This window comes from Chelon labrosus, assembly GCF_963514085.1.
Source record: "Chelon labrosus genome assembly, chromosome: 11".
NCBI classification, from domain to species: domain Eukaryota; kingdom Metazoa; phylum Chordata; class Actinopteri; order Mugiliformes; family Mugilidae; genus Chelon; species Chelon labrosus.
In genome coordinates this window covers 11,971,969-11,999,333 of record NC_140344.1, presented here as the reverse complement: position 1 = coordinate 11,999,333, position 27,365 = coordinate 11,971,969, and the positions used below count along the sequence as shown (strand labels likewise).

Below are 27,365 nucleotides of genomic sequence, written 5' to 3'. Positions count from 1 at the left end.
GAAATAATAGTTTTTGTGTTGGCTCAAATCGTCTGGAAGCCTGAAGCATGAATGACAGCCAGGATAAATAAAGGACTGTGTCTCCCTCTGGTGGTCATTTGTTGCTCTTTCATCCTATTACAGAAGCTTTGTGGCTCATGTATCTTTACTATTTAAGAAATAATGTCTTTACATATCAAAAAATACCTGGGCTGTTTGGCAATAATGCATTTTGATATATTTTGCGCTGTCCATAAGTGCTGGGGAAGTCTTTAAATCAGTCACTCAAGCTTTATTATTATATTTTCATATACTTGGTGTTTTACATGTGACTGACAAGTTGACAGTTCTGTAAATAAAGAAAATGTGATAAGTAATAATAAAACAAATGAAATAGTTTTATAGAAGAATTTGAAACTGATCAATACAAATTACAAGGTTGCGACACTAGAGAGTGTTTCCTCTAGAGTTATGAATATTAATATTAATGGGTATTGGTCCACATACCTGCACATGGTTTTTCATGAGGTATAGTGTCCATTTAAAGTTTCTACCAGATGAGTTAACTATATCATTGCTGAAAAACAGATACGTGGATTTTTAACAGCCCGGAAACGCCAAAACTTCTCCTTAATGGTTTATAAGAGTATTTGTAATGTGATGTTTTGGTGTAAATGTGTGCTGTCCAGCTGCTACTCCAGAGGAAGCTGTGTGATTACGGAAACACATGGAAACTTTAAATACCAACGTTGGCGTGTCCCCTCCTCGTGCCATCTCCGACCAATCAGGGAGCAGACGGTGTGGTTAGACCACGCCCTTCTCCTGAGGTGGAGAGTTGACGGTGTCATGATGACTGTGTTTTAATACCGAAAGTGTCCTCCCGTCACCGACGTACGCCGCTGAAATGGCTGCTGCGGCTGCTCAAGAGACACCCGCACTGAGCGCTGAGAGCGATGCACCGTCCGTGGAGACGAACGAGAGCAACGGAGAGGAGAAAGAAAAGGGCCTCGCCGAACCGGAAACGGAGCAACCAGGCAGCAGCGTAGAGCCGAAAATGGAAGAGGTGGACGCGGAGGCCGACGAAGAGAAGCCCGCTGCAGCGGCAGACAAGGCCGCGAGCGAGGCGGTGACAGACGAAGGTGCTGCGACGGTCAACCAGGAGGCGACGGACGCTCCTGAGGAAGCGGAGCAGAGGCCGGAGTCACAGCCGAGCCCCGGAGACGGTAACATTGAACCCGCCAACACAGACAACACAGTTAAAGAGGCTAAGGAGGAGCCAGGAGAGGACAGCCGGTGCTCAGGGATAGACTGCGAAAAAAGCAAAAGTGTCTGTGAAGACGGCGAGAAAGCCAGCGGCGGAGGCGGCGAGCTGGACGACAAGAGGCGGCCGAGTGTGGAGATATCATCCTCGGATGGTGAACCACTGAGCCGCGTGGACTCGGAGGACAGGTGAGCCGGGGAATTTATAGTTTATTCTTGACTGGGTTTGGTATGATTGATTGCTGCAGACACTTGTAGTCCTCCTGTGGGATGTCTGAACGAGAGCAGGACTACAATGAATTAGATGTTTTCTTGTTATTAATTGGTCATGGTTCGTGGAAATTTGACTTGACCAAATTGTTTAACTGTGACATGTGCTTATTTCTTAGTCACATTAATCACATCAGACGTGTTTTGTTACATATCAAAGATTATATGATGCAAAAATAAGTTGTTTGTAAATGTGAATCTACTCATTTCACCCTCAATGAAAGATAGTGGATATATATTACAAATATTTCTAAATTCAAAGCTTTGATTGCTGACTGCAAGATTTTCAGCTTTTATTAAATGGATGTTTTAAATTTCCCAATTGCATTCGTCTTAGTTTCATATTGGGCCACGGATGAGATCCAAAGCTGCTGTTGTAAGTCATCTTAGATTTACTTTTTTTAAATGTTGAAGGCTTAAACTCAGATTTAAGGTGAGCACAGAAACAAAGCTTTCACCTTCGGCAGCTGGACAAGAAAACAACTGTCTGGTGTCAAACACCTGCATCATTCAGTGTAGTGCAGGCTTGTTAAAATGATGCTTAAATGAATGAATGAATGAATAAGTGGCTTTAAACATGTTGGAAAGAATGTTTGTAGGCAGGTCTCAAGTGTGCAGGAAATGGTAACACTTATTTGTTGAATGAGTGATGAGGAAACTGTTGAGTCTGAGTCGTTTGGTGCCGTTGACAGCGCAGCTAATTCATAATCCAGCGATATGGGGGTTGAATAGTACAATCATAGAATTGATTTGGTGTGAGTGATAGTGGCATGCATGGAGAATCCGTTGCAGCCTGGATTCTTACACGCACAGTGACTATATAATATGGCAAGTAATATCTGCACCTGTTTCTCATGGCAGTGCCTGTTCTATCCATGTTTTATAACTGTGAAACTGTACTCACCCTGTACTCACCCTCTTCTTTGGCCCTCTCTTTCTACCCACGACGCCCATTCCTTTCTCTCAGTATCAGCAGTACCCTGATGGAGATGGAGAGCACAGTGTCCAGTGGGCGCTCCACCCCAGCGATGATGAACGGACATAGCAGTGCCAGCTCGTCCGGGGCCAAGACGCTGGCGTACCCCTGCTGCTGGGACCTCTGTCCACAGTGCTTCAACTCTAGTCCGGATCTGGCCGAGCATATCAGGGGAATTCATGTGGACGGGCAGAGAGGAGGGGTCAGTACACTGAAACACTGAGACGTTTTGGTTCTGCTTCATGTTGATTCTCCTTTTTAAGTAAGACGGGTAGTCTGTCGTGGTAGTGTAGCTTAACTTTGGCAGAGCACAGGCCGTAGACTGAGCGGGACAATTTGGTGCAAAAGAGTTTTAAAGGGTTTCTTCAACTTGATATACAGTAAGTCATATTTGGTGGAGCTACTTTAGATATCTGACAATCTATAAAACAACAATAAACCCTCTGAATGTCTAGGTATCGCTTGGAGGTAGTCAATGAGAAAAACTATGTTTATTTCTTAATTTTGGTGAACTGGCCATTTAATTTCTGTTGATATCTGGCCCCCCAATATAAGACTATACACGTGTAATACAAGTACGTACAAATATGTGGTTTTCATCAGAATTTCAATGAAACAGACAAAGCACATTTTAAAAATAGACTTTTGCAGCATTTTTTTCCCCTGAAGTCGCTGTCATTATGGGGTCGCAAGTTGAGATTTTCCCCATCTTGATAAATACAGTACGTATCACTCCAGAACCAAAACAAAAGTCCCTCAGTGTAAGCTGAGACTAGGCCACTTTACATATGTTGTTTGGAAAGTCCCTTTGTCCAGTCATTGTGCCTGCTATTATAATCTCTTCCTTTCTTTGTGTCTGTCTCAGGTGTTTGTATGTCTCTGGAAGGGTTGTAAAGTGTACAACACACCGTCCACCAGTCAGAGTTGGCTCCAGAGACACATGCTGACCCACAGTGGAGATAAACCCTTCAAGGTAAAGGCGAGAACGTATGTCTTGTTCACACCTGGCATTAAAGTATTCCTCGGGTGATCTGATCACAAAGGTTGTAGCTCTAAGTACGGGTGAAGATCCTCTGGGGACCAGAGATGGTCTGGGATTTAATGTGTTTATATGAACACATTTTTATAGTAGTGTGAATGTGTTCGTGGTCATATTGAAGAACCAGTTTTGCCTCATTCACTTTGCTCTACAGTTTAACATCTATTACTATTACCTGACATCTGACCCCCAACATCAACACAAAAACAAACACAAATATCACACAACTATCTGTACAGTTTTTTATAAATATATTTATGATATTTTGCACTACATGCATCTGTGGCAATCTGAACTGTCATCGCTGTCATTAGTATCCATTGTAGTAGAAAATAATGCTCATTCTGTATATATGACAATAATGATGTGCGCCCCAGTTAAATTCTTATCAATTAACGTGTACAGTTGGATCTATTAATGACGATAATCATTCATTCATTCATTCATTGTATAGGTAGCTCTTAAACTTAGTTATCCTGTCTAGTTGTACATCTCAATAACAGTGAACAGTTTTTATATACAGTGCATTTTCCACCTAGGCCTTCAGTGACCTCAAACCTTATGCAAAACACCTCTTAATATGATCATTATGACGCCACTGCTATAGAAACCATAAACATCATACGGCTACGCAATAAAACAGGACGTTTCATTGTAGATGGGTATCTCATATAGCGAAATGAATGCCATTACTAAAGCAAGAAACTCACTTAGAACAATTCACAAAGTCACCTCTCACTCACTGCGGCTGCGCACCAGCGCCACATACATCAAATCCAGCAGAAGCGTCAATGTCATCAATAAAATGGCAAAAATATACATAAAAGGAAATATAATTAAAGAAACAATTTAGAGTTCTCCTCGGAGCCTGTCAGCCAAGGGTAACGCTCGTAGTTGAAAGTTTTCCCAGCTGGGTCAGGCTAGCTAGCTCAAGGATTAGACGGCTTTTCCTCACAATATCCAGCTTTTCCTGAAAAGTCTGCCGTGAAAATGGCTTTCTAAGAAGATCTGCAACCAAGTCCTCTTCTCCTTCCGCTATCGTGGGTTAAAAAAATTGCTATCAAAACGTTAACAGGGACAATTTACTTGTGCAGTTCACTCAACAGATGAACATGAACTGCTTGATTTGACGTAGGCCACAGAGAAGGGCAAAGAATACAAACTTGAAATGTGATTGGGTAAAGGTACAGCGTCATTACAATATATTTCAAGCTTCAGCTGCCTGCAGTTTTAATTGTGGAGGCCTAGGCGAATTTCTTTGACTCTGGCAACACGTGATGGCTGGAATATGATTGGATAAAAGCTCTAATGCAAAGTTACACTACCAGAAGCACCGCAGCTGAGAGAAAGACAAGCCAAAAAATGAAAATAATAGACTATTGAGAATAATGTAATAAGATTAATGGGAAAATATTGAAATGTAAGTCAGTGATTTTGATAAAGTTTAGGCCAGCAGAGGCTTTGCTGGCCCTGACGGGCCACCACTGGCATCTATTATAGATTGAAATATCCCTCAAAATACAACTGTACTCCAATAAAGTCTGTAACAATCATATTAATGAGACTCGGTAAAAGCAGCATTTCCTCTGACTTTATTTAATGACTGCACCTTCAAACTGGAGCAGGATCCACGGGAGCGTCTCCAAGGTGCACACTTCTTCAACTCTAACTTTAACATTAATTACTTCTAATTACAAATTATCCCCAACAAGAAGACATGATCAATATAGATCTAACTGCAACTGATAGTGTGTACTCTTCTTTCATTCAGAAAGGTGAAACTGTTCACTATAAATATTTTTCCAGCTGTGAACAAGGTCTTAGATGTGGTGCACATTTCATTCTGTCTTCCCGCATCATTTCCCACTATTACTAACGTGGATCTAGACCAAGCTGTGATTTTTTTTTAAAAAAAAATTTAACTTCTCTGCTGCAGTGTGTCGTTGGTGGATGCAACGCCAGCTTTGCTTCCCAAGGAGGGCTGGCTCGCCACGTACCCAGTCACTTCAGCCAGCAGAGCTCCTCTAAAATGTCAGGCCAGGCCAAACTCAAGGAGGAGTCCCCCTCCAAGGCTGGACTCAACAAGAGGAAGAAGCTCAAGAACAAACGCAGGTGCTCCCTACGTACGTACCTGACAGACACACAAACAAACCCCCATTTCCTTCTTGTCTTTGTAGATAAGGGTTGCAACTTTCAGCTAGTTGTACAGAAACACACGTTTTCAACTTCCTCTGACTTCCCACATCACAAGCGAGTGCTGGACCACGCACACTACACCTACGCGAGCAGGGATATAAGCTTGTGCTAGCTAGACGGACTGACAGGTTCTACCTATGGCAATGCTTATCATTTCAGAGAGAAACTTTTTAGTCTTTAATCTTTGCAGTGTATCTCGGCTGATTCATCTATATTTAGACACATATTAATAGTTCGCTTGATGACAGGTTTAGCCTCAGATGGAGTGTGTTTTGCATCATGCAAACTCAGCCGTTTTTATACTTCTGCACCTCTGATATAGTATAGTACTATAGATCATAGTTCAGCACACCTTTGAAGTAAACACTGCAGCAGAAAGTGAAGAAGTCGAAGGACAAGATATTGTGTGAACATTTTGAGATGGAATAATGAAGTTTATTGCTGACGCTGTAAAACACACACAGCTGCCATTACTCTGAATTTAGTTGATTTGACTTTCTCCTTCAGAGATCACGCTAATGATTTTTTTGCATATTTTAGTCCATTAACTGCAATATACTTAATCCACTGAAGTAGACAGCTTTCTTTATCTCTTAACTTGCCACTCCATTATAAAAAGATGACAGTTTAATTTAAAACAAAGTAATTAAGATGTTCATGATGAGTCTCTGCAAGCTTTCTTATATTGTAGCAAAACAGAGGTTAATATTCTGCCATTAATGTTGAGTCACTTCCTGTTGATTGTTGACTGCAACAGCTCCCAACAACGATTCTGTGGATTCACATGTGTCTATTGAGCCACCTGCGTTAAAATAACATGCTCATCAGCAGGAATGGGGATTATGAATTTGTATTATTTGTCAATGAAACGGGTTTCAAAACAAGGCCAAAGTGAGACCTACAATAAAATCAGATTTTTACTGTTGACATTAAAAAAAAAAAGTCCTTTGGACATTTCATTTTGTGAAATGTATCAGTCCCCCTTAGAAAAGAGTATCAGTATAGATCACTGAATAAATAATAGGAATCACAAGTTTGCATGATTTTGTTGCACATACGTTTTCTTATTAAGACTCATCTCTGTAATAGTGAAACTCTAAAGGGATTAACATCTAATATTAAATAATGCTCATACTTTTCCTAGTTGCGTTTCTAGCTGAAATTAAATAAGATGTTAAAACTTTGTTTTAAATGGATGTTTTTGTAACAAACAAAGTGGTGTTTCTATTTCAAAGACTAGATTACCCTGTATGTAACTAAAACTCTATATTTTCTAATATCGGACTTCAGACTTTCCTTTCCAGTACCATGATGCATTTACTCAGAGCAACTAAAAACAAGAACCTTATTAGTGCAGTGTTGTGCTACTTATTTATTTTTTTTATTTTTTTTAACCAATGTGGGACTTTTTTTTTTGGTTGCAAAGAAATAGTGTTTTTCAGCCATTAGACCTGAGTCTGTACTTCTCCCCTTGCAGCGAGGCCCCACGACTTCTTTGATGCCCAAACCATGGATGCTATCCGCCACAGGGCCATCTGTCTCAACCTCGCCACCCACATCGAAAGTGTGGGGAATGGCCACAGTGTTGTCTTCCACAGTACGGTATGTATGTCCTGTAGTTCTTAACTCACACTGTCTGTTTCCATTTTAACGTGTTTAAAGACAACAGAGAGAGGGTCATTAGTGTGTCATGCTTACAGCCCACTTTACCTTACAAAACAACAACAATACAGTTGCAACTGGCAGCTCAAACAAGTAAGTTCAGCTTTATTTTAGAGACAATTGTCTACACACAGCAAACAAACAATACCTGGGTCGGCAAGTAAAATCAAAAAGTTGCTTTTGGAACAACTGAACTCTCTAAAAGTTATTAATCCAGAGGAACGCATGAGAAATTAGGGAGCTTTTCCCAAATAATGTAGCCCCTAAATCATCTTTTAATGAGCAGCATGTATGAAATGGACTCTGTCTTCAGTCTCAGTGTATTTTCTCTTCAGTGAGACCAGTAACTGCATGTTAATACAGCATATGTTATTGCACAAGACAGATACTTTTGACTCTGGCTAAATTACGCTTCACTTAAAAGGCATTCTGACAACATCTGTGCACCCGTTGGTCTCGTTAAAATAATTAGGTGTTATTTCTGGACAACAGGGGGCAGACAGGAGTCACTGTTTAAAAACCAGCCTCTAATCGTTGCAGATTCTTTTTCTCTGTGCACTTGAATTGAACCTGTAGAAAACCCCCAAGGCTAGATGCTGTTTTTCTCTGAATCAGGCTTCACAGGAAAGACAATTGGGTTGTTTTTGTGTGCACTGTTTGTTTCTTTCCGAGTGCATGATACATTATTAATGTACGCTGTAAACCGCCTTTGTGCCTACTATAGAGGACACACAAAAAAGTATACTTTTCAGCCATTCTCCTCCTTTTGTTATACTGACCTGAGCAGAGGAATGAATTTAATATTGAGGCATGTTAATGGTAAGAACATTTGGAACTTGAAAGGAGTGAATGGTTGATTTATTTATTTTTGGAATGGCTGCTGTTCTTAGCGAGCTCCACTAGGGGGCACTCTAACCCCTGTTCTTGAGGCTCATATTGAATGATGGTGTAATCTTGGTTAAAATCTGGAAAGAAAAAAATCTGGATGCTCTTCAGCTGCCTGATCCCTCTTTGTTTAAATGCTGTACATTAAAAAAACAATCCCACTCACTTGTTCTCAGCACAGTCTCCCTTTACATTTGTGACAATGATTTTTTTTTTACAGTGGTAGAAATTAGACCCGTGTTACCTGTTTGTAGCTCTCAGCTAAAAACAAAAAAAAAAAACATCCATTTGATGGTTCCCCCAGTGGGTTAATTCATTTATAAATGATTCATTTGACATGCTATGCCACTGCAGCATGTCACCGCCAGTGAAAGGTAAAAACATCTATATCTTCTCCCCTAAGATAAAAGCAAAAACATCTACTTTGCCCCTTAACACGTGACCTAAACCGCTTTGAATGATACTACGTTTGAAGGCACACAGACACTGGTAGGAGGGTCGTTGGTAGGGATGATGAGTGTATTTGAAATAGTTACGGGGATATTTTCAGTAAATTACATTATGGATATATGCATTAAAACGTGTTCTTAAGTAAAACTTTCTTTCAGAAATTTGCAGAACATGAATATCCACAATAAAAACAGCAATGCATCATCCAATCTGAATGCTGATGAATGCTGACTCACTGGAGAAGTCCAAGAAGTTTTAACTTTGCTCTCAGGCAGATAAACGAAATCAAAGCGTCCGATCAGGGAGTTTAAATTTATGTGTTTTTGCACGTAAATAACTTATCAGGCTGTGGAAAAATGTGGAGTTCTTTTGTTGAAGCGTTGACATGAGTGCTGTCCTCACTACAGTGTTGCTCTGTTACAACAGTCCCATTCAGATGTTTTCTGCTCGGCTCAAACCTCAACTGCTCAGCGTCAGCAGCCAAGAATTTAAAAAAAAAAAAGTGAAGATAAAGCTTGGGAAGAGGTTAGGAGAGGTAACTGCATATTTGGACACAGACTGAGAAGGAGGAAGAGTCATTCAGGGTCGGGACAGAAACAAATGGAGAGAAACCAAGATTTGGAGAGAGAGGACAAGGAAAAGGGGTTAAGAGAAGGTCAGGGTCATGGAATCGGAAGCAGATCTGGCCAGTTGGGCATTCATTTTCTTACTGTATAACCTCTGGGGGATTGTGGTGAAGGACTGCGCTGCTACACCAGATCCCAGGCCCCGGTGGACCCTCCCAGGCCTGGGGAGATGGAGCAGAGCCGTGGGGGTTCTGTGGAGTTTGGCCAGTGGGCCTGCTGACCCGCCAGAGGAACTCAGTCATGTTTATGATGGGATATTTTTGTTATTGCACCAATCTGCGTCATCCACAGCTTGACCCCCCGACACCAGACAGGCACCCAGTTTTAGCAGTCCTGCCCTCCCCCAGCTTCAGTGTTTCACTTTTCTCTGTCGTGTTTTGGAGCCACACTAATATCCACTGTTCACTCCCTGTGTCCTTCTGCTCTCTCTCCCCCTCCCCTCCCCTTCTCTTACTTCCCTCCCTCTTTCTTGCCTCCCTCCCTTGGGTTTATGGAGGATTAAGATCTGTCCCTTAAAGCACCAACTGCCATCGTCAAACCACTCAGCTCACAAATCACTTCATGCTGCTTAAACACAAGCCCACCTCTTTATCTCCAGCCTTTACATACACGGTCATGGCCCTTGGCTTGTGATTATTAACCTGGTGCTACGAGGAGCCCAAAGGCACAGGTTAACAGCTATGCATTTTTAATTAAAAGGGCAGTAAAGCAGCTGGGTGGGTGTACCGAGTCTTACCTGCAGGGCCACTGAGACTTATGTACGGCCCATTGGCGCAGCCATGCCAGTCAGACTTTCTGTAGCCAAGCGTTGTTGTTGTCTTCGAGATTTCTTTCCTAAATGTGGATTTAGGAAGCCAAAAAGCTAGCAGATAAGCAGGAATAAAACAAGATACTGCGTTGATTTATGAGGTGAGACCAGTTCCCTGAAAAGTTGGGAAGGAGTTCTTACATCTTATGATAGCAGAGGTATTTTTTATACAGTGTGTGGAGGAGAACAGGAGCATAAACTTGCATAAAAACCAAAAGATGAATTTAAAATAAACAAAAAAAAGGCCACGGTGTTGGGCTCATTGAAATAAAACAGCTAGACAGCAAAGAGGAATAACAGCTGCCTTACCATCCCTATTTGTTCTCTTCTCCACTGTAAAAGGTTTTATGCCTGCACACTGTATTACAGAAGCGCAGCAACATGGTTGATCTGCCAACTTGGCCGCTATTTCCAAAGCTTCAAGCAGACAAATGTTAAGACACCAAGCCAGCAACAACAAAATTAATCTCTGCTAACCTAGTCTAAATATTCCTTATAAAAAAAGTTAATCAGTCTGTTACTAGACATGTTTGCGTCCCATTTGCTTTCCTCAAAACATCTGCCAGACAACATAAAAAACACAAATTTGTCAGATTATCCATCCAGCTGTATCCGCTTATTCTCGAGGGTGGTGCGGTTTCAGATGAATAAAACAGACTGCAGCTCCTGAAACAAAGACATTATTAAGTGTTTTCTAAAAAAAATAAATAAAAAAAAAATATTAATAAAAACAAAGTAGGACGGACAGGTAGGAAAAGTTGAAGAGAAGGAGAGTGACTGATTCTGGGTCTCTATCTCAGTGGAGACTCCTCCCTCGTATCCTGAAACCAGTTTCCATCAATGCCACAGCCAGTCCCTAGGGTCACAAAAATAATTTCAAATATTCATGTGCGTAATAGAAGTTCTTCACATGTGAGCTCATTCACCATCCTATTAATAGACGCACACAAAAAAGAGAAGCCAATTGACGCAAGCGGTTATATCTGTGGCTATTTTTGACACTCCTGGTTATTTTTCTAGCTACTCTTTTCCCTACTGACAATATTTGTGGATTCCAGACTAGTTTTACTATAAACCAACACAGCGTGATAGATGAAATGTTATGCATAAGAAGGGCCAACTATTCAGGAAGTCTGGTGTTGTCTCAACAGTATTTTCACAAGTAGAAACGCCTTGAAGTTTGTGGTTGTGTGAGGAGTTCAAGAGTTGAGTGATTAAAACAGGTAACAAAGTGAAAATGAACACTGCATGGCAGGTTGCTACAGCAAGGCTCCAATAAAACACTGTCCTGTCAAAATCACTGAAGCATCTGGTGCTAACGAAATCCACAACAAGAGCTGTGACTTGTTTATAATGATAATCGCTCACGTTGCACCCCATCTCTGTCTTTCTGGTTCTTGAGAGTGTCCAGATAGTCCTTGCTTTTGCCTGAATTAGAATTTCTTAGTCTTGCAGTATTTTAACAGAAGAATGTGGAATAAGATCCCATTGAAAATAGAAATCCCACTGAACTCTTGCATGCATTATTAAGACTGATCACTGTAGTGTAATGATCAGCTCCTGTATCACTTGGTAAGATGTTTGAAGCATGTAGCCTCATTATTCATTGGAGAGACGGGGCCAAGATGGGGACACGTCTTTGAAGCCTGTTCTTCACAGACGAGAGAGAATGCTGCAATACCATCCAAACCTGACACAACTGGGCAGATCTGATGCTTGTAAAACCACAAATTGGCTTGAAATTAAAAATTAAACCGTTGCGTTTGGTTAAATAATGTGCCAGTGTAAACGTTTTGTGGTTACTGGTCCTAGCTGCTATCTCAATCTGTGTTTTCTCTCCACCGTCTTGGTTGTTTTCTGTGCAGGTGCTAGCCAGAAGGAAAGAGGGGACGGGCAAGGTGAAGGTTCTCCTACACTGGACGCCTGAAGACATGTGAGTAAAACGTACCCATATACTGTAAATCAGGATGAAACTGTAGCTTGTGTCAACAAATATAATTTTACATAGAATAAACTGGGTATCTAAATACAAGTCTTGTAGCTACTAAAAGACTACAACATACTGTATAACAGATGTCTGTTTTCAACAACAAAGACGGTTTCAGACCTCATCTTTAAGATATGTCAACAGTAGACAATTAAGCAACTCAGCACCACATGTTCAGATCTCCTCCAGATATAATGTAAAGCCTGAATCTGCTGCACAAACATTTCCTTTTAGAGCAGCAGGGGTACGTACGTGTATAGGTGAACATCAGCACTCTGTGTGTATCTACGTCTGATAGTTTTACGATTCTTCTCTCCATCCAGTTGCACACGCAACAGGGTGGCCTTCCTTGACATCAGGGTTTGCTGTAAATCTTCCTCTCTTGGCTGATTCAGTATTTGTTGTGTGGGGGAATCTGGTCCCCTATAGCTCGTATCATACTCACTCCTCTGGTAGAAATCGCGGAGCTCCCCTCAAAAGGAGCTTAGGGTTTAATCATCAGGCGGTATCCTCACTCTGTGTTATGATACTCACATTCGTGCCTAAATTCTGAATTCATTAAAAAGTATTACAAGTCCTCCCCATTATTTTGATGTGATCTCTGGATGAACTACTACCTCAATGCAACATTCTGCACAGCTTCCTGATACATACATACTCACAGTTCACTCCCTGTAGGCTCAGCCGACTGGAGGTGAACATTGGAACCACATTAGCTTCGGTTCAGTAAAGCGTTTGGTCAGAAGGGCAGGCAGGTTAGTTGGTTTTGTGCTCTCATAAAAAGAGCTTCACAGAACACCGTGATTCTCAGCAGGGATCTTGCTCAGGGGAAGCTTCCACCACACTCCCATTAAAGGGTTCGACTGCACGGCCTCTGAAGATGATCAGAGAGCAGACGGAGGAAGAATGAAGGAGAGGAGAGCAGTGGGCGAGTGGAGTTGAAAAAAAATCAGAACAAGGAGGCATAAAGGGTAAAAAAAAAAAACAAAAAAAAAAAAAAAAAGATAGAGGAAAAGAGAACAAGATCAAATGAGGTAAAGTAGAAGTTGGAAAAACAAAGTGAGCTTGTAGAAAAAGAAGAGCAAAGATGGAAGAGGGGAAAAACAAACCTAGGTGATGCATCGTGAAGCAGCTTGTTTTTAACAGTCTCCTCTGAACGTAATGTAGCTAAACCTTTGTTCTCTCAGGTTGCTACTGCTACATCCAGCAATCCTTCCTCCTCTACGTCTAATCCACCTCTACAATCTTCTCCTCGCCCTGCATGTGGGAGTATAATCATCTTCAGAGAGAAATAATGAGAGGAGGATACAGGAAGAGAAAGATGAAGTTTGGTAATCAGGAAAGACTTCTCAGATTAATTCCAAACAGAGAGACAAAGATGGAGATTGATGCTGAGACTCCAAGACAGATAGAGGCAGAATGGATGAAACAAAGAATGAGGGAGACGGAGATTGGAGAAAAGTGAAAAATAGGAGTGGGAAGAAAATGGCTGTGGGAGAGAGAATTGTGAGGAAGAGGCAGAATGAAACCAGAGTGAATGAATAATGGGGAGAGGATTACATAGAAAGAGAGAGTGAGATGCTTTCCTGGCTCGGTCCATTCGGGAGAAATCAGTGACACTACTGAGTCATATATTTGCCCTGCAGCAGACAAATGCTGTGGTCATTAATATGCATAATCAATCCATAAAGGGGAGGGGGAGGATATATACAGAGGCGTCTTTAACTGCGAGGGTGGCTCTATTATCTCCCAACAGATAAAAGTTGACCTGAGGATTAAAGTTTATACAAAATGTTGGTATGTTTTTTGTTACGTATGTGATTGAAGCTAAGCCCCAACTCCCTTTAGTTATGGCTCCTCTGTCTGTAAAGCTTTCTGCTCTAGCAGGGAACAGTAATAACCAAGCAACATCAACCCCTGCTGAGAAACATGGAAGTGACACAAACTGCAGTTCGTTGAATGGCCTCTCGAGGCTGACTACAAAGATGAATCAATTATCATACACTGATCAGCCACAACATTAAAACCACTGACAGGAGAAGTAAACAACACTGACCATCTTGTGACAATGCAATGTTCTGCTGGGAAACTTTGGACCTGGCATTCATATGGATGTCACTTAGACATATACCACACACCTAGAATAGACCAGGCACCCCGACCCCATAGCAATGACACTCCTTGATGGCAACAGCCATCGGCAGCATGATGCACACAGACACACACACAAAAACGGTTTAGTAAAACCTCAGGAACCATGAAAAACAGGACAAGGTGTTGACCTGGGCTCCAAATTCACTAGATCCCAAACTGATCAAGCATCTGTGAGATGCACTGGAACAAGCCTGATCCACAGAGGCCCCTTCCCTCAACACATAGGACCCAAAGGCCAACATTCTGTTGCCAGACACCACAGGACACCCTCAGAAGACCCATGTCCATTCTCTAATGAGACAACTGTTTTGGAGGCACAATATTAGGCAGGTGGTCATAATGTTATGCCTGATGGGTTTAGACCACCATGTGAAATCAATCTTTAGAAATATGTTTACAACCGAATTAATTATGTTGGTCTCTAAAGACAATCTACTCATAACAACTGTATGGTCAAGATATTTTATTGTTTATAATTTAGAATTTTCAGTCAGTTTATAAGAGTTGTACAAGAGAGTTAGCCAAGAGTCAAGCTGTGTCAAGTTGGTGACGTCCAGAGCTGCCACGTTGGGTTCTTCAGGAATCCTGTCAATGACGTCAGCGAAAGAGAATGAGCAAATGTATCTCTCAAAATTATTAATTTTCTAGCTAAATGATTTTGTTAACACTAGCTCCATTTTTTTTAGTTAAAAGAATATATTTATAAAAGGGATCTTTCGTTAAAATCCGATCAAGAGCTACATGCATAATATCACAGTCAAAGACTAAAACTATATTTGTATAGCAGTATAGAGTTACTAAATTCAAGTATTATAGGCGTGCTAAGGAAAATAGAAAAAAATAGATAGATAGATAGATAGATAGATAGATTTATCCTGCATACAGTAAAATAGAAAACGCTACTAGGATGAGGACTGTCTTTCTTTCTGTCAGTCCGTTTTGGCTGAACTTAACACTGTTTTGGGTCACTTGCTCACTCTGCTGAGCTGTAAACTTTCACAAATTCTCATCCAAGAGCTGGGCAGAGCTTCTGACTTGACATCTGACAGTCCCTGGGTAGGTAGCAAGCTCATTACTTAGACATGCTGACAATTGCAGCTCACATTAAAGCAAAAAAACTGTCTGCACATCGAGTCAGGTATTACATACTAAGTTATGATGGTGAATTTGTTCTTTTTAGATGAGTTGCTTAGTGAATTAAATAGTTTTTAGACAGGAACGGTTGGTGGTGAGTGTCAGTATTTAGGGTCTATCTCGGTGTAATATCCTCTCCGGCAGGTAATATGGTTGTCATTTAGTCAACCATCCAGTGTCGTGACTCTCCGAACCGAAGTCAAGCGCTACACTGTGTCTGTGTGTACGTGCATGTTCCTCAGTCACTGAGTCAATGATTAGCCGTGTGAATGTGGGAAGTCATGTTTATTAATGCAAACCATTCACTTTCTGACTGACACTCATTAACTCCATTTGGATTAATGAGTAACTGATTAACATGAGCCATTCTGAACACGGATCACTAGTGAGGGGGGAGACGGGATCGGGAGGGCTGGGAGAGAAAGAGAGAACCATAATTGCCGTCTAATCTTTGATGGATGGGTGAATGGATTCCCCTTCATGCTGTTGATTGCTTTGGAATAACTAACGCTAGAATAGACAATAACTGACGGTGAAGGCCTCAAGCCACAATCTTGGCACGTCGACACTGCATGCACAATTATTAGGCAAGTTGCACTTTTGAGGATTAGTTTTATTATTTGAAATTGAAATTTATTTTTTTTTAAACAAACAAATTCAATGTTTAAACGCCTCTGGAGAAGATCTCACCCGTTGTCCATAAGTGACATCTATTCGATGTGTAAAAAAGCTCTTCTTTGTGTATATCTTAGATCACAGGGGAGCAGCTGTGTACGTGTGGTTAAATGCATTGTGAGCGAGCAGCTGGAGGTGAGTCAGTTGTAGGCGTATATACGGCCAATTTTCTGTCTGCTTAATTGTATTCCTGCTGTGGTACTGCAAAAAAGGGAGTGTCATTTTGTCCTCCGCCATAACCGGTTACATATCAAGAGAATAAAAGCAACTGAACTGCATGACGACACGCCGCTGCTGTTTCTAAATGTGCTGAAAAAACACTGAGAATATTCACGTTGGTCTCGTAAGCACCGGTATTTGCATTCTCTACCCTCGATTCAGCGTACTTTTATTTTTCATTTTTCTTTTGCCTTCAGGCATAAAATTCTGTGAGAAATAATTGTAGATCAAAGCAACGTTTCACGCAATGGCGCTGATCTTAAAACGGCTGCAGGCAGTCATAGATATCAGGGACGGGGGGGAAGAGAGCATTCTTTCACACATTCTCTCTCTCTACCTGAGTAGTTGTAGGTGTGAATACAAATCCAGTGATTAATATTTGTGTCCATGTCACCTCATACACAGATCAGGCATAACATTATGACCCCCTGCCTAATATAGTGTACACTATATTACCAAAAGTATTCGCTCACCCATTCAAATGATCAGAATCAGGTGTTCTAATCACTTGGCCTGGCCCCAGGTGTATAAATTCAAGCACTCAGGCATGCAGACTGTGAAACAAGACATTTGTGAAAGAATGGGCCGCTCTCAGGAGCTCAGTGAATTCCAGCGTGGAACTGTCATAGGATGCCACTTGTGCAACAAATCCAGTCGTGAAATTTCCTCGCTCCTAAATATTCCACAGTCAACTGTCAGCTCTATTATAACAAAATGGAAGCGTTTGGGAAAAACAGCAACTCAGCCACGAAGTGGTAGGCCACGTAAAGTGACGGAGAGGGGTCAGCGGATGCTGAAGCGCATAGTGCAAAGAGGTCGCCGACTTTCTGCACAGTCAATTGCTACAGAGCTACAAACTTCATGTGACCTTCAGATTAGCCCAAGTACAGTACGCAGAGAGCTTCATGGAATGGGTTTCCATGGCCGAGCAGCTGCAGCCAAGCCACACATCACCAAGTGCAATGCAAGGCGTCGGATGCAATGGTGTAAAGCACGCCGCCACTGGCCTCTAGAGCAGTGGAGACGCGTTCTCTGGAGTGATGAATCACGCTTTACCATCTGGCAATCTGATGGACGAGTCTGGGTTTGGAGGTTGCCAGGAGAACGGTACATTTCAGATTGCATTGTGCCAACTGTGAAATTTGGTGGAGGAGGAATTATGGTATGGGGTTGTTTTTCAGGAGCTGGGCTTGGCCCCTTAGTTCCAGTGAAAGGAACATTGAATGCTTCAGGATACCAAAACATTTTGGACAATTCCATGCTCCCAACCTTGTGGGAACAGTTTGGAGCGGGCCCCTTCCTCTTCCAACATGACTGTGCACCAGTGCACAAAGCAAGGTCCATAAAGACGTGGATGACAGAGTCTGGTGTGGATGAACTTGACTGGCCTGCACAGAGTCCTGACCTGAACCCGATAGAACACCTTTGGGATGAATTAGAGCGGAGACTGAGAGCCAGGCCTTCTCGACCAACATCAGTGTGTGACCTCACCAATGCGCTTTTGGAAGAATGGTCAAAAATTCCTATAAACACTCTCCTCAACCTTGTGGACAGTCTTCCCAGAAGAGTTGAAGCTGTAATAGCTGCAAAAGGTGGACCGACATCATATTGAATTCTATGAGTTAGGAATGGGATGGCACTTCAGTTCATAGAATGAGTAAAGGCAGGTGAGCGAATACTTTTGGTAATATAGTGTAGGTCTCCCTTGTGCAGTTGGGATGCATCAGAGAATGGACATGGTTCTTCTGAGGGTGTCCTGTGGTGTCTGGCAACAGAATGTTGTTAGTGGGGGGCTTTGGGTCCTATGGGTTGAGGGGAGGGGCCTCTGTGGATCATCCCACAGATAGTTGATCAGTTTGGGATCTAGTGAATTTGGAGACCAGGTCAACACCTTGTGCTGTTCTTCATGTTTTTTTGAGTTGTTCCTAAACCAGGGATGGCTGCTGCCATCAAGGAGTGTCATTGCTATGGGGTGGGGGTGCCAGGTCTTATCTAGGTGGGTGGTACATGTCTAAGTAACATTCACATGAATGCCAGGTCCAAAAGTTTCCCAGCAGAACATTGAATTGTCACAAGATGGTCAATATTTTTTTTACTTCTCCTGTTAGTGGTCATAATGTTATGCCTGATCGGTGTGCACTTCGACTAAAAATACCTCCTGTATAAGAATCACAAGTTAATTAACTTTTTATGTAAAATCCTTTCTGTCTGTGTCCACCTGTAAGACATTTTAGAGTGCAATCATAACAGAGTGATTACTTATGCTCTGATAGGTGATTGTATACGCTGCAGTGCAGCACATGACCCAGCTTTCTGAGCCTACTGTCTTGTGCTGTGTCGAGTGATTCAGTTTATCAGGGCACTGAACTCCTGCAGTCATTTCTTCTGAGTTCCATATAAAACCATTTAATATTTTAGCAATTTAATATACACTTTCCTGCTTTATCATGAACTTATTGCTCCTGTCGTCACTGGGACCTTCAAGGCCTGGTGCCAGCCATCAATTCAGGGTTGAAAGACTAGACTTCAATCTGGCAGGCACCCGCAGTAGCTCTCTCCACAGAGGCCTCACATTTATATATACATTTCTGGCTCATAAAGAAGCGGGCCAAATAACGGTCTCCCCTGGAAAATAAAACAAATCCATTTGTCTTTATTTGGCTTGTGTGACTGAATGGGGTCTTTGGGTGGAGATGGATGTCTTTTAGGTCGTTGCATATGTGTTTTGTACGCATGTGTGTAGGTGAACACTTTGCTGTATGTGTGACACGTACAGTACATGTGTGAGACGCTAAGCCCCACCGTGAAGCCCTCCTCTGTGTTTCCCATACATCAGAACATAATAACTCATCAGCACCACGGCACACTCGTGACATGTTTATGGTGAATCTGAAGTGGGACGTACACGTGAGAACGCACGCACACAAACGCACACGGGTGTTTACTGCGTATGTAACACTCTGCAGGTCCTCTTCAGTCATTTGAGGTTTGCTTTGGACAAGAACACTAACTCGAGACTAACCCAAACTTTAAAGCTGCTTTGAAGGGGGCTGTTTCTTGTCTTGTCCCTGCCTCTTCTCAGCTTTCTCTTTCTTCTCTCCCCACCATTAAAGGGGATTCAGACGCAGCGCTGCAGAATCAAAAACTTTGGATCACGCTTTCCTTACTTTTTCCAAAATGATTTAAACTAACTGAAAATCATCTCTAAAAATATGTGGATTAAAATTTCTATCAACAGGACAATGACCTGATACAGTACATCATTGCCGTCATATGCCCTGTATCCAATTACAATTACTTCCATATGTGGAGGGTGAAGTTTCTTTATTTGTTGTTAATAAAAATTACTGTTCACGTTCACTTCTCCTTCATCAGCAATTATATTGATCCTCTTAAACTGTGTATATGACTTATAGGTGAATATTTTACTAAAATTACAGTTTACATTCTACATGATTTTTCTCTGGTTTGTCCATCTAATAGCCATCGTCTGGAAAAGGTTGGCATTGCAAGATTTGAGAATGTTCAACAACCTCGCACAGTCTTTGTCCTCATATTTTGTTTTTTTTAAAAATAATAAAGACTTTTAGCTTTTATTCTGTGCATTCATCTCTACTTCAGCCTTGCAACATCTTAGCTAGTTGATTTCTGTACGCATTTCTGTGAGTTGTAAGCTGCTGTAAAAAACATAGTATATTGTGTAGTATGTGTACACGTCCAAAGAATGCTCCTAAAAACCTGACTGTTGGCATATCCAACATGTCTTAATCTTTTTTTTGGGAAAAGGCCTAATTTCGATTGTGCAAATTAAGTCTGTTTACATGACCCACCTCAGTAGTGTAAACTGAATTGTAAACGTTCTAGTTAAATTTGATTTAACTTGATACACCAGTTTAATGTTACTATATCAGTTGTCACTTTCTTACGTGGACAGTTGTGTTTTTCCTCTGGGCAGCTCCTTTTGTTCTTCTGTAACTTTTTTTCGTAAATGTGTGCACATATATTCTGAAACTTTATGTCTGACGTGTGTTTATTCATAAGAAATCTCTGTCTATGAGCTTAGGTCACAAGTCATTACAAATGAGTCTCTATGGACTTAAATTATTGTTTTAATTAAACTTTTAGGCAATATGTGACAGATTATAAATGCATTAGAAAGACTTTATGGATATTGTGGTGTTTAATAAATTTGCCAGGAACTTAAACATGTCCCATATGGGCCACTTTATTTTGTTGATCACTCCTTACTTACCCCTCCCTCCGTCTTTTCCCACTCTTCATTTGTTAGATTTACTTCAGTTTTGTTCTCTATAGGCCATCACCTCTACCTTCAGCTGCAGCATCTACCTGAACACCGTTCCTCTTAATGGGCTGACTAGGCATGTGAATGAGTGATTTGGCTGGGTGGCTGCCTGCTTGCCAAACTGCCGCCTGCAGTGTGTGAGTGTGTGTGTGTGTCTCTGGGGGCTCCTGTGATGACGCACATAGTGACGGGGGAATGCTGGGGGTGGAGACGGGCAGGCAGGGGCCGACGGAAGGAGGGGAAGCGCAGTCGACTTGCTAAGCTCTTTGTTTCTTTCCCCTGCACCTCAACTTGCCACGGCAATGCTCGCACACTCACTCCCATGTTCGCAGGGGGATCATGCTGCTGTGGGTACAGTAAGCTGCAGCTGACCAGTACAGTACATGATGTGCGTTTGTGTCTGTCACTCCGAGGACATCGGCTCCCTGTCCTCGAGTTTAAGGGCTGAAAAAGTCTGTTCTGATTGAAAGGTCTCTGTACTCCAAGCTATTTCCAGATTGGGTCATTTTAAATTGACAAAAAACACTTGGATGCATGCTCAGAGATAAAATACTACACGCTATCTGATCATTCACGAAAGAAGACAATCGGTTTTGGCCTGTGTGCACTGCTGCCTTGTCAGTCTTATGACCAAGGCCACATTACTTATGGAAATGTACTCAGGAAGGTGTTGACATGTGCGCTGGACTCATCGATACTCCATCTCTCCCACCCTGTTCCATTCGACCCTACTCCCACTCCCCCATTTTCCTCTCCCTCTCTCTTGTTAAACCTTGAAGCCTGACCACATGTCCTCTCTCTGCATGTGTGTATTGTCTTGCAGACTACCTGACGTGTGGGTGAATGAAACCGAGCGATCTCAGCTGAAGACTAAAGTGGTGCACTTATCCCAGTTGCCACAGGACACAGCCATGCTATTAGACCCAAACATCTATCGGTGAGTGTGTGATGATGCCAGCGGCCTCTTTGAGCACGTGCACGCGCAAGCAAAGTACCGCACATCTGTTTGTCCTTAGTCAAGCACATGTTGTCCATTTATAAATATTATCTAATTATCAGGATTTATTGTATTAAAGCATTAAAATGACACGAGAATAGGTTTAAGCTTTTGCCTTTGCTTTCCACTCAAGTGCAAGTCAGACTCTCCGTTTGTGTGTGCACAAGCTTTCATCCAGCAGGTGGCACCAACTCTTGCATTCAGCAGTTTGGTTCAAAAAGCCCAGTGTTAAACATTGTCTAATGTACAGCCTGGTCAAAGAGGTCAGCTGTTTATTGTAGTCAAATATAACTGCCGTTTTGATTTGTCATAAATCACAAACTGGTGAATTGTAACATGTTTTTGTCACTTTACTTCAAGCCAGAATTGTACTTGTATGAACTGTGTAAAATACGAGAACAGAAGACAGATGATTTTTAATACATATACATATATTCTTGCTGTCGTGCAAATGTAACTCCACAGCCTATATTTTCTCCGACTTCTTCACCACATACCACTAAACATTAGCTATGATATTATTTGAATCCTGTGCAGCTATGCAAGATTGAGTACTCTCATCACTGAGATGGGAAAACAAGGTTAACTTTATGGTACACCATAAAACGCTGAAAATGAATCCTGAAAGAGGAACAACGTGCCTAAAATAACAGAGTGGTCATCTTACCAGAGATATATGGCACACAAGTGTGCTAATCAGCACACAGGCTGACTGATTTTAATTAGACCTGAAGGCTCAGTAACTGCAGAGGCTGCTGCTGGACTCTGGTTTCATAGTTGAATATAACCGTCAGCACTCAGCCAATTTATGTCAAGGTTGTCCTAATACATGAAATCCCCAAACAAATGTGGTGGTTGGTCCCTGTAACGGTAAAGATGGTACTGTGTTAGGACCCCTGCGCATGCAGATGGGATGGATAGAAAGAGACAGACATGGTGGCAGCTTAGCATTTTATTATTTCAGCAGTGTTTCCTTGTTGCAGTAATGTTAGGATTGGGCTCAAACACATGATCACGTGGTGAAACACATAAACCAAAGATGCACAAAGGTCTCACGTACTGTCCTTTCTGTCTTTTCAGAGCACTTCCTCAAAAGCGACTGAAGCGCAGGTAAGCTGGACCCATTCAACCCGTGGGCATCTGTAAACTATAGATAGCAAACATTTATTGCTACACACTAGGGCTGGATTAAAAAAAGAAAAAAACATTTTTTTTAAATCAATCTTCATTTGAAAGATTCTATATTGATTCATACAATCTTTTGATATTTATTAATAATAATAATAATAATAATAATAATAATAGTAGTAATAATATATATACATATATATATGCATATATGCCATTTACTGCATCACCTTGTTAGAAATCTCGCCGCGGTCTCACAAGACTGGGTTCTCTTGACAAGTTATACAAGACCACACAATGAGATTAAACCATAATGTTTGGATTTAAAAAGTATGACGACAGGAAAGAGCCGGACAAAAGCGAAGCCATATGCAAAATATTGTTGAAATACCACAAATCTCCAAATCCGTTTGAACAGACATCGTCCAGAAACCCTCGGCAAATCAGCAAAGATGTCTGAAACCAGTCACACGCTGGAGAAGGCATTTGAACGTGCCCAAAACAATAACTAAAGCCGTAGCAATGATCATACGCAAGGATATACGTCGGTACAGCGTTGTTAAAAAATAAATGAATAAATGCCTTCTGACAACGTGTATATGTAGTAGAACCATGCTATGAGTTACCTACTGGAAAACATACGAGTGAAGCGACTATATCTCAGATGTAGACATCAAGATTTTAATAATGCACCTGGTAAGAGTTTCCTTTTGTACAACTTGCAGTATTAATTTTGTAAAACTGTTAAAGAATGTTGAAAAACGATCAAAAAGAACTAAAATTATCAATATAATGTGATGATAATGATTATGATGTAATGTCTAAGATGTTGCAGAGATATCTAATGAAGTTAGCATAACCAGATAGCTCCGGTCCGTACCTCAGAGTAATACCACTTTCTACCACAACATGGAGTCTACCCTCTGTCCTGCAAGAGAGGAAGAAGTATCATTGTCCAGTCTAGGATTCTAACACTTTTTAGTCGTGTTGAAGGGCAGTCGGTGAATAAAATGGTAATCACACTGACTAAATCACTTGACAAATGACCTTTGAAGAGCAGGATGGATGGGAGAGCCAACCTCTCTGCAGCACCACCGCTTCACGCACACTTTTTACGACGTCCTTTTCCGAGATTGCTTAGCTAATCCTGCAGATCATCATGCATGGTTGTAGGGCGATTTATATGCTATAGCAGTGTCTGACAATGAGACACACAAACATCAGCTGCTCTGATGTCCGTGTGTTATAGGAATTAAAGTCAGGCTAAGAAGCAGAAATACCACAGTTTAGGATCCAGAGCTGTATGCCGCCATGGCACCAGCAATTCCACCTTTACTTAGTAGCCGTATACATGGCAGGAGACATTTTCAGATTGTTCCTTTAATAGTTTTGGCATAGTTTACAGCAGTAATGTATCTCACTCGTTTAAAATGTTCATTTTCTGTTTGTTGTGACATGAATTAAATTATACTGATACACTGATGATATGGTAATGTTCGTGTAGTTTCACTATAGCCCGTGGCTCTCCTGCGGTGAAACATGGTTGTAGAAGATACTTACCGCACACAGTTTCACAGTATCTATGTACCATGAAGCCATTTAATGGAGAAACGGGCCATTTTAAAGCCACAACCCTCAGTGTTTTCTGGTCTTGCTCAAGCACTGCGTCATATTTGGACGTTGCTTATTAAGTGACCTCAGTGCACACAAAGCTACTTTAAAAGCGTGACGCGTCCGTAAACAACACAGCGCCCGAATATCCAGTGTAAAACCAATTTTTCATACTGTAATCTCTGTTGTGACAAACCGAGAACAACTCATTCTCTCCCTCTGTGTTTCTTTCTCTCCTGTCTTTGTGCTCAGCCTGTAAGGAGCCGACTGTGGACTTGATACGTAAGGGGAACTCCTTGTTCATGGGAGGTTTATCTACAGTATATGGGATGGGGCGCTCTTCATCTGTCTCCACTGAACGGGGGGGAGTGAAGTGGCGATAAAAGGAAGTGAAACTGGCTATGCTGCAGTTCTCCTTTTTTTTTTTTTTTCCCCCTCTTCAGTTTTGTATATCTGAAACGACTGTTGTAGCCGAGCGTGGTGTAAAATGGGACTGAATATTTTTTAAAAGTTTGTGTTTATCAAAAACTCAAAAGAGTGCTTTTTTTTTTTTAACACACACCAAACTGAAAATATTCTTAATACCCAATAGTGTAAAAAAAGGAAACAAATTTTGTGTAAGTTTGTCAGATAACATCACATTTTATAACTGTTTTATGTAAAATATTTATCCAGATTTGTAACTTATTTTTATACCATGACAATGCTGGTGTACTGTGGATTTTTTGTGACGGTTTTGATTGGAACCGCATTTACTGTGATAATATATGTGAAATGTAACTTGTAGGGATATTTGGAAATTTATAGTTGTAATTACGTCGTACGTGACATAAGTCTTAACGGATAATCCTATTTATACTTACTGAATGCAGTACTGTTAACTGCTCATATGACAGTGATGTGTGAGGTTGTGCCAGTTGTGTCAGACTTGACTTGTATTCAGTGCGATCAAACTGTTACAGGAGCAATAACTCAGTAGTTGAGGATACTACCGTGTAGCTCTTAACCTTCCAGTCTATGGACTGTGCTTCTTAAAAATGACTGACATTTCAGCCGTCAGTAACAAGGTTTAAATCACACGAACTCACTCCACCCACTCTCCCTCATGTAACGTGAATTGTCTCTATCATAGTTGTCATGATAAATTTACATTACCGCTATTTAAGCACTTAAGAATTATTGTTAAAATGTTTTTTTTTTTCTACTCTGTGTTGTCAATTTTGAAAATGAAATCCTGTCTTTCTAATAAAATCTGGGTAATGTCCCATGTTGATGAATCTGACGTGTGTGTGCAGATGAGTGTGCAAGGTGTTGGAATGGCAAAGAGAAGCAATGCATCTATTGTGGTATAAATTTAGTACAGCACATCGGTTCCTTATGTGTGCGTTGGAGGAGTTGGTCGGGTTATTTGGCTTCCATTAGCAGAACAGCTTTGGGAGCCTGCTGAGGAGGAGCTAATGACCGGGCCAGCAGGGCAGGGCCCCTGCTGGCCTCAGCTGTTGGTGAACATGCCTGCAGAGAAAACCGAGTTCATGGGGAGGTCTGCTACAATACGCCCGTCTTGCTCGTCAACATTTTATGCCCTTGTGTGCTCACACATGCAGGATTCCAGCATGATATAATGAGGCTTGCAGTTGTTCGTTAAAAGGATGATTGGCACCCGCGTGTTTCTGTGTGCAGTGATTGAGATTTCTCTCAAGTCAGCGTATGTCTGAGGCAGCTCGTTTTGCAATTTGGCGGTATGATGAGCGATGACTCCAAGAACATGTCTGAGTTCAGTACAAAAATCCTTTTTGCTCCACCGCTAGCCCACCTTACATATTGGGCTGTAACTTGTACCTTTTGATTTTTTTTTATGGATTCTTGACTCTTGATAATTTAAAAAAGACTTTCTAAGCCATTCTAAAATAAACTTATTACCCAACACACTGGAGCCAGTCCTCATATCTAAGACCGCCGTTGTGGATGCTGACGTCCCGAATGACGCAACGTTTCATTCGGCACCCATTTAAGTTTGCTTGTGATTTGATATGTATTAACAGCGTTATCGCAGCATCGCAGATTTAAATCCAGTGCAGGAAGTTCTCAACGATAAGCATGTACTGTGAGTTAAGTCAACACATCATAATTCACTTGACAGCTGAATAGACCTATCAGTTTATTGTGGCGGCGAATAAATAACGCCGTTCTGTTGACTGATTCGGCTAATTAATTGCAGAACATTTGGCAGTGACGAAGCTGGAGCCCAGGCCATAAACAGGAAGTGTACCCTATCTGCTTTCAACATTAATGATCAGTATTGCTCAGTAGAAGTACAGGTTCTTTTATTTGCACTTGTGTGTAACATTACTGATGTTCTTGTAGTTGTTTGTTTTTTATGTTTAGACTTTTAAAGTACACTCTTCTCCTGAAGCATTTTTCCTTTTCTCTCTCCACAGTTATTGAACTGGAAGAGAAATGTTTGTTTGTGACAGCAATTAAAAGTCGGCATGCACTTCTCTCCTTGGTGCCTCATTTATTTTATCATGAATTTCCTCAGAAACTGCAGATCTATATTTAATTATGTTGTAGATTGAGTTTTTCTTTAGTGTAAGCTGATATCATAGCAAATGCCATCATAACCTTCAATGTATCAGTGGTATTCAACTGTGGAAGCATTTCCAGGCCTGATCATCTGAATGTCCTCATTTCTTGGACGCAGTGTGTTTCCAGCATTTCTCTGAAATGACTATTTGCAGGATCTTTGTGTATAAAGTAGTAGGTTGTTGTTTCCCAGCTTTGTGCCGACCGTGACTCCAGAAGTGACATCGGTTGGAGCAAACAGCTTGATAGAAAGACTGGCAGGCAGATTTAGAGAACGGACAGTAACTCTGCCTGCAGACCCAAATCCTGCCTCAGTTTGCCCGTGAAGGAAACGCTGGGCTGCTACCCTGAAGTAACGTCTGTTCACTCAACCAGTGTGACGAGTTTCCTTCCTTCTTCTTCTCTCAGTATGATGCCAATCCC

The 27,365-nt window shown here is 41.4% G+C and overlaps 1 protein-coding gene across 6 annotated transcripts; it reads left to right on the top strand.

The window, feature by feature from the left end:
• Positions 1-43: 43 nt before the first annotated feature.
• LOC311495458 (zinc finger protein aebp2-like) lies at positions 44-27,089 on the top strand (the record flags this gene model as incomplete). Of its 6 annotated transcripts, none has more annotated exons than XR_014699327.1 (9): positions 45-1,428; positions 2,477-2,687; positions 3,351-3,458; positions 5,461-5,647; positions 7,198-7,322; positions 12,017-12,084; positions 16,179-16,236; positions 21,447-21,560; positions 22,701-22,730. XR_014699327.1 is itself a non-coding variant. In XM_084554900.1 (9 exons), exons 1-9 carry the CDS (start codon positions 884-886, stop codon positions 24,616-24,618), a joined length of 1,395 nt encoding a protein of 464 aa, XP_084411026.1. In that variant the 5' UTR covers positions 48-883. The 6 variants fall into 6 exon arrangements, 5 of the variants coding, with proteins under 5 accessions (XP_084411029.1, XP_084411030.1, XP_084411028.1 ...); XM_084554900.1 differs by lacking the exon at positions 16,179-16,236 and adding an exon at positions 24,612-27,089 and having other exon boundaries at positions 48-1,428; XM_084554903.1 differs by lacking the exons at positions 16,179-16,236; positions 21,447-21,560; positions 22,701-22,730 and adding an exon at positions 19,804-20,318 and having other exon boundaries at positions 44-1,428.
• Between the last annotated feature and the right edge of the window lie 276 nt (positions 27,090-27,365).